This window comes from Nothobranchius furzeri, chromosome 1 (assembly GCF_043380555.1).
Source record: "Nothobranchius furzeri strain GRZ-AD chromosome 1, NfurGRZ-RIMD1, whole genome shotgun sequence".
In the NCBI taxonomy this organism is placed as follows: Eukaryota; Metazoa; Chordata; class Actinopteri; order Cyprinodontiformes; family Nothobranchiidae; genus Nothobranchius; species Nothobranchius furzeri.
The window spans coordinates 78,962,268-78,969,625 of record NC_091741.1 but is presented as its reverse complement, the minus strand read 5'-3'; the positions used below and the strand labels follow the sequence as shown (position 1 = coordinate 78,969,625).

At 42.3% G+C, this 7,358-nt stretch overlaps 2 protein-coding genes and 1 long non-coding RNA gene across 3 annotated transcripts; all 3 read left to right on the top strand.

Moving 5' to 3' along the window:
- Window positions 1-1,194: 1,194 nt before the first annotated feature.
- Window positions 1,195-2,413, top strand: LOC107379568 (heterogeneous nuclear ribonucleoprotein A0). Its single transcript, XM_015950369.3, has one exon. The coding sequence runs from the start codon at window positions 1,282-1,284 to the stop codon at window positions 2,179-2,181; it is 900 nt and encodes a 299-aa protein (XP_015805855.1). The 5' UTR covers window positions 1,195-1,281; the 3' UTR covers window positions 2,182-2,413.
- A 672-nt stretch (window positions 2,414-3,085) lies between these two features.
- Window positions 3,086-4,103, top strand: LOC139069670 (uncharacterized). Its single transcript, XR_011520361.1, has 2 exons — window positions 3,086-3,740; window positions 4,004-4,103. It is a non-coding gene; the product is annotated as an uncharacterized lncRNA (long non-coding RNA).
- A 782-nt stretch (window positions 4,104-4,885) lies between these two features.
- On the top strand, window positions 4,886-6,609 carry LOC107379577 (heterogeneous nuclear ribonucleoprotein A0). Its single transcript, XM_015950379.3, has one exon. The coding sequence runs from the start codon at window positions 5,111-5,113 to the stop codon at window positions 6,029-6,031; it is 921 nt and encodes a 306-aa protein (XP_015805865.1). The 5' UTR covers window positions 4,886-5,110; the 3' UTR covers window positions 6,032-6,609.
- The last annotated feature ends 749 nt before the right edge of the window (window positions 6,610-7,358 follow it).

Below are 7,358 nucleotides of genomic sequence, written 5' to 3'. Positions count from 1 at the left end.
TGTGGCTAGAAGTTGTTTGAACTGATTCATCCAAGCACATGGACTACCAACATGTCATTATCTTAAAGGCCTTTATTCTGAATATTACTCTCTAGAGAAAAGGACTGGGTGGAAAAACTAGTAGTTAGATGTTTGATTTTACTACAGCAAATAAAAAAACCTTGTTAAATGTTACTTTGGCATTTGTTTTCTTTTAAAAAAATCATGAAAGGGCCACAAGATGCATTATTAAATCAAATTTAAACGCATTGTTTTTTCAATTAAAACAACAACCTCTTCCTTTGAAGGTATCTCTTAAGGTCAGACCTGTCAGCAGGCCGAGTCACTTACTGATAAGATCCTGATCAATGCAACAGCAATGATTGTATCAAAAGTACAAGATGGTTCACATTCAACACAAACTGGGGTAAACACACTCCCTTCACTTGCAAACTTCTATACCGTGTTACCTGAAAGCATGTTACTCTAAATACACTAATCTGGATACATGATGTAAGATCGATTGATGCGCAAACATTTTTTAAATATTGACATGAATCCATTTGGAGAAACACTAAAATACTTTAGTTCAAATTATTGCCGTTTTGTTTATTTCAGTATTTTTGTGTTTGCAGTTTACTCGTGTAAGCATTTCCAGGGACTAAGAGACAAGTCATTAAGGTAGAAATGCAACTAATAATAACTATAATGATCTGAGTTCAGGGAGAGAGTTAAACATATGAGAAGGCTATTAGTGGATAAGTAAGAGATTTGAGGTATTGAAGGGATTTTTAAATTATGAGAGTAATCCTTTGTAAATTCTGCCTAAGACAACGCGCATAATAATTTTGTTGCACCTGGGCTGCAAATTCTGATTAACTTATTGTGTGGACAGTATCGGTGAAATCAATCGCTTTAAAAGTTTAAAAACTTAATGTTTCAATCAGTCATTAGTATCGTGTCGGAGCTCGTGTTAGCTAGTAGATGAACTGGTTCAGGTTTCAGAGGTCAGAACATTTGATATGAATGTTAGTGTCAAACCAAAGTACAGAGAAAATGCCGGGCATGAAAACACAATACCGTGATTTTAATTTTTTGTTTTATGACGCATTTTAAAAGCGTAGGGTCGAACATTTTGTAATTTCAACAAAGAAAGCGTGACCCGGAAAAGGCGTTTCAAGAGCTGACGTCACTGTCCGTAGGGTATATATAAAAGTGCGTTTCGCTATCGCCGCCATTTTAAGACCGACTCATCGTTGAGTATAGGAAAGCTACACTGAGCTCGCGCCATTTTCTCTAAACATGAGTGACCAGCTTTGTAAACTTTTCGTCGGTGGGCTAAATGTGGACACCGACGACGACGGCCTGCGCAAGCACTTCGAGCAGTACGGGACCCTGACCGACTGCGTTGTGGTGGTGAACAAGCAGCTTCAGCGCTCTCGTTGTTTCGGCTTTGTGACCTACTCCGCGCCGGAGGAGGCCGACGCTGCAATGGCGGCCAGGCCTCACACTGTCGACGGGAACGCAGTTGAGGTGAAGCGAGCCGTGGCGAGAGAGGATGCTAACAAGCCCGAAGCGCTTGCCAAAGTTAAGAAAATCTTCGTTGGTGGCCTGAAAGACGACATCGAAGAGCAACATCTGACCGACTACTTCTCACAGTACGGCCCGGTCGAGAAATCCGAAGTCATCTCCGAGAAGGAGACCGGAAAGAAAAGGGGCTTCGGCTTTGTGTACTTCGAAGATCACGACGCTGCTGATAAAGCGGTCGTGATCAAGTTCCACACAGTTAATGGACACAAAGTAGAGGTAAAGAAAGCTCTGACGAAACAAGAGATGCAGGCCGCCAGCAGAACCGGAATGGCGCCCAGGGGGGGCAGGCCAGGCAGAGGCACGAGAGGAAATCAAAATGGCTACGGAGGCAGAGATTATGGCGGAAGCTACAACTACGGAAATGGCGGCGGTTACAACTATGGCGGCTACGGAGGGTACGGCGGACCGTATGGGGGTGGTTATGGTGACCAAGGAAGCGGCTATGGCGGCGGAAACGGCTACAGCGACTTCGGCAGCAGCTACGGTCAGCATTCTTCTGGTTACGGTCCCATGAAAGGGCCCTTCGGAGGCCAGAGGAGCGCTGCTCCCTACACCAGAGGCGGTGGTGGCGGCGGCTACCCACGAGGGGGCTATGGCGGTGGCGGCTACTAGATGAGACTGCACAAAGGGACCACCCCCAATTCCTACCACAAGTCACCCCCCCAGCCAGGATTTTGACGTGAAACAGTAATGGGGCGTCTGCCGTGAAATCCTCCCATGGCAGAGACCAAGATCCCCCACCTCTAATCAAGACCTCAAATACCCAAACAGGTAGGAAGGTCACTTCCCAGAACACCTGATTTATGGCGGCAGCTGTTGTTGCTCTTCATCTAGGACACAAGAATTAAGTTTCAGTGATTCCTTTTATGTACCCACGCCATCGGTGTGCGGATGTCGTTTAGATTTGAACTTTTTTTTTGCGTTCACTCTGTTTATCAAGCTTTTGATGTAGGATTGTTTTGGTGACCCGTTCTTATTTTAATATTTTGCCATTTCTAAATAGTTGGTTCCAAATCTGTTTGCTTTGGTAATCCAGTGTATTTTCCAATGTGTGAAGATTAAATAAAGCATGTTTAGTTTTCATAGATTTGTAACGAAGGTCAAATTGTATCATCCAGCAAAGGCGAAACTGCAGGATTTTAGTTTTTCATTCTCAGCCTGTTCCTAAAATACTCAAGCATAGTGGTAGTTTCCGTCATTTGTTTGTTTTCCATTACTTGTAGCAATATCTAATGTATATTGTATACTTCATGTCTGGAGAACAAAACTTATTGTTGAAACACTCTGCTTATGTATGTTCATTTTAAATAAAACGTTATACCACTTAGCTTAGTTATCTTAATTATTTAACGAGGCTTCCTCAAGTTTATCCACAGGTTTAAGTGGCTCCATCTTGTTAGTTACATGGCGTCTTTTCCACAGTTTAATCCCTTACATTCAGGTGGGTGAAATGGTTGCAGTCTACCCACAGCCGATGCATGTAGGCTTTGTAGGGTGTAACCTTGTATTAAAATTTGTGGTTTTAGTTATTGCTAATATGACTCATATTTGATCATTTTCTACACGTCTTTATGTGGGGGGTCTGATAATTATCTTTGATTATTCCTATATTTAGGTGTTCATACTTGTATTCCAGTAGGCTATCCCAGCCAAAATAGCCGTAGCAGTTTGTTTGTAGGCTACATCAGGACCCTGTTGATTACCTGGGGTCGGTTGTGATAGGAGTCTGAAATATCTCTTTAGGATATCCACATCCAGCCAACTAGGTATGTAAATCAACCTGTCTTCACTCTGTGTTGGTCAACTATGTATGGCATATTTATGATGGTGCACAAGTGTACCATTATTTAATCTTATTCTCAGATGAATTCGTCTTTTCATATAGCTAAAAATTGAATATAATGATGGGGGTGGATAATGCTTAATTTGGTCAATTTTGAACTTAAAGTGGGTGGAAGGGGACACTTGTTCCACCAACAAAGAAAATGAAATGGGGCAAGTAATCTGTCCTGGAATTAACCTCTTCAGTTTCAAGCACTAATTTTGTGTTTCTTCATTTTCTTCAGGTTGCTATGGTAACCTGGACAGGAGGACATCACCCTGAAAGTGATGGGGTGTGTGCCTCCATGCTGACTGGGGACCAAAGCGTGATCGTGCCTTCTTCCCCTCAGGTGAATTTTCAGAGAAAATTCAGCAACTTCTACCAAAGAAGGTGGAAGTATGTAAGCTGGTTGAAATATGTCACGGGTTGTTTTGTCATGAAAAAATATACACAGCCACAGTCTTCCCCAGACTTTTATGAAGTGTAACGGCAAGTATCCAGAAACGGAGCAAAGATTAACCACAATGACCATTTTAAATGTTTTTAATTGTATGTTTTCAACAAAGCGTCACTGGTTATACATGGGCATGAATGTTTTTCTTTCTCCTATAGGTTTTTGTGCTTGCTGACTTCTGATGACTCCATAGGAAAATACATTTTTTTTGTTCACCATGCTTTTATAAATGAGTAATAAATCTGTTTTATCCTCAAAGACTTGTTACTTTTTTATATCATTTTATTTACAGAATGCCTCACAAATGTGTCTTCTGGTTTGTTTATGCTGAACAGATAAGGTGGATTAAATAAACATGTAGATCATTAACAAATGGGGGAATTAGATTGAGGAAAATACTATTGTGGGGTTATGGTCAGGTTATGAGTAAAAATCTCAGATAATTGTAATCTACACCTACACACTAGGTTTTTAATTGTTTTGGGGAACATGTGAAACAGCCAAGTAAAGTTTTATCAGTAGTTCTGTGGGTAAGAGAAAATGATTTTGTGCTTTGTAGCAGTCAATGAAAAAGTAAGCATGATTAAAAACTTCTATTTGCAGAATAGTTGAAGCACCTCAGGAAGGAGGAAGCTGAGTTAAATGAACAGCTCATTATGCTGCTCTTTCTAATGGTCTGAGATTTAAGGTTATAGGGATATATTAAATTTATGAGCGCATATTGGTAATCTTAAAACTGGTGCTTGCAGTTAGTGGTGTAATAAAGCTAAATCCATAAAAATGTTTATTGTTTTCTAAAGTGAGCAAAGCCTTGTTGGTAGTTTTTTTTAAATTGTCGTTTAACAAGCACAAAACCATTGTCCCACGAACCGAATCATGAGCCATAGTATTCTCCCCGAAATCCTTTAAAACTTGCAGGGACAGGGTAAATAAAAAAAAATCAGAACTCCTTGTATGCAGACTAGATTGGTATCTTTATTTATTGTATTATAAATTACTGTATACTGAGCGTGTTAGAGTGATTAAACAAGATTACGCTTGTAAAGCAAAATGAATGGATGATTCGAGAATTTCATATAATCTTGGCTGTAAAAGGCTTTTCACGTTAAGCATTGCAAATATCGCGAGACTGTTTTAAACAACAACAGCCAATCAGAGAGCGGTACGTCACATGGAGGCAGGGACAAGAACGTCCCGCCTTGACGCTCATTGAAGAAGAAGAGGAATGGTCTCTGATTTCCATCTTTCTCTCGAGAATCTCAAACATGGCGGATAAACTCTGTAAGCTGTTCGTCGGAGGGCTGAATGTGGAAACCACGGATGAAGGCCTCCGTGCGTATTTCGAGCAGTACGGGGTGCTCACCGACTGTGTTGTGGTAATGAACCAGCAACTCGGACGGTCCCGCTGTTTCGGCTTCATCACCTACTCGACACCAGAGGAGACCGACGCAGCAATGGCTGCTAAGCCACATGTCGTCGACGGCAACAACGTGGAACTGAAGAGGGCCATAGCTCGAGAAGACGCCAACAACCCGGACATTCTCGCTAACGTCAAGAAAATCTTCGTCGGCGGCGTGAAAGACCACATCGAGGCTGAAAATCTGACCGAGTACTTTTCGCAGTTCGGCGCCGTGGAGAAGTCTGAAATCATCTCCGACAAGCAGACCGGCAGGAGGCGAGGCTTCGGCTTTGTCTTCTTTGAGGATACCGACTCCGCCACCAAAGCCGTGCTCAACAAATACCACACGATTAACGGGAACAAGGTGGAGGTGAAGAAAGCCCTCACGAAGCAAGAAATGACCGGCGGTGGCGGTCGAGGAGGAAGAGGACGAGGAAGAGGAATGCAGAACTTCGGTGGCGGGAGAGGAGGAGGAGGCGATGGCAGCTACGGAGGAGGTTACGGTGGCGGCTATGGCGGGAGTTACGGAGGTGGCTACGGCTATGGCGGAGGCTACTACGGTGGTAGCGGCGGCTACGGGGGCTATGGAGGATACAACGGGTATGACAACAGCGAGATGGGAGGCGGATACAGCAACGGTGACTTTGGTGAGGGCTATGGACAGCAACAGTCCAGCTATGGCGCAATGAAGGGCGGCAATTATTCCTACAGGAGCGGGGCTCCCTACAGAGGCGCAGGAGGAGGCGTGGGCCCCGCCCGGGGTGGTGGGTTTAGCGGTGGCTATTAGTTGCGCGATGAAACCGAAAAAGAAAATTAATGTAGACACTTGAACGAACTTCAATTTATATACACATCCCAGGTGGGGTTGGTCTTTGGTCGAATAAAATCGAGTTGTGCCCGTCACCTACACATTGAGAATGAATGAAACCCGCCACCTTCACTCGGACTCCCATCTGTTCCTTTTTGTTCTACCCTTAATGGACATTATGACTTTGAATTGTGACTCATCATACTGTTCTTTTGTTTCAGAAAGACCTCAGTTGTTCCTTTTGTGAAGCCGTAATGTCTCAGTCCCTGCTTCTTGCAAACCAGTCAGATGTGATTATTTTTGTATCATGAACTCAGGGTTAAAGTGATGTTGGTGTCAGTGTGGCGCTAAACGAGGCTTGATTGCTTGAGTTTCTTGATCTTAAAACGAGTAAAACAACTGAAACTGTCACGGAGTGTTAACTGTAAATTTCTGCATTAATTTTACCTCGCCGTCCCATTTTAGGCTTCCTTTTTATTTTTTTAGACAAATTGTTTGAAGTGGATGTGTTCATTTTACCCTTGTGTTTTACTCTTTTATTAAAACTTTTTAATGTTTTTGAACATCTATTTATTGCTTCTGTCCTAATTTCAGTCTACTAGCTTATATCTTTGCATCATAATTAAACGACACATTTTTGAACATCATGAAACCCACGTGTTGGGTTCATAAAACCACCACCAGGAGGGAGGATTTCTAATTTTCGCCATCAGACTGAGACGAATAAAGGACAATACTCAGATTTAGCTATTATGGTGTTTAGTGGTCTGAAATTAGGTTAGCATTTAACATAAAATCCTGAATGACTAATATTTAAATGATTTATTAAATCAAGATTTGAACTTTTTGCTAGGATGCAGCAGTCGGTTGTGAGTTTGTTTTTTTGTGTCATTAAAGCAAACATGAATTCATGTGGAAAGTACCACACTTGAGTAAAGATGCCTAATGTGCAATTTTGGAGGTATTGATTTGCTAAAATAAATTCAGGATTTTTAAAAGCGTATTTTAACACGATTTGTCTTGTTATTGGGCTGCATTGTGGCGCAGTTGTTGGCACTGTTGCCTCGCAGCACGAAGGTTGCAGGTTCGAAACTCGGCTGCGGCCTTTCTGCGTGGAGTTGCGTGTTCTCCCCATGCATGCGTGGGTTTCCTCCGGGTACTCCGGTCTCCCCCACAGATCACAACATGCCCTATAGGTTATAGGTAAGTCGCTTTGGATAAAAGCGTCTGCTGAATAAATAAACATTGTTATACCAGGCTGTTAAATCTAGGTGATTAAAAATATAATTCACTTTACCATTAAAAT

Excerpts from the sequence above, each read along its gene's own strand:
- LOC107379568 (XM_015950369.3), top strand. The coding sequence starts at position 1,282 with ATGAGTGACCAGCTTTGTAAACTTTTCGTCGGTGGGCTAAATGTGGAC.
- LOC107379577 (XM_015950379.3), top strand. The coding sequence starts at position 5,111 with ATGGCGGATAAACTCTGTAAGCTGTTCGTCGGAGGGCTGAATGTGGAA.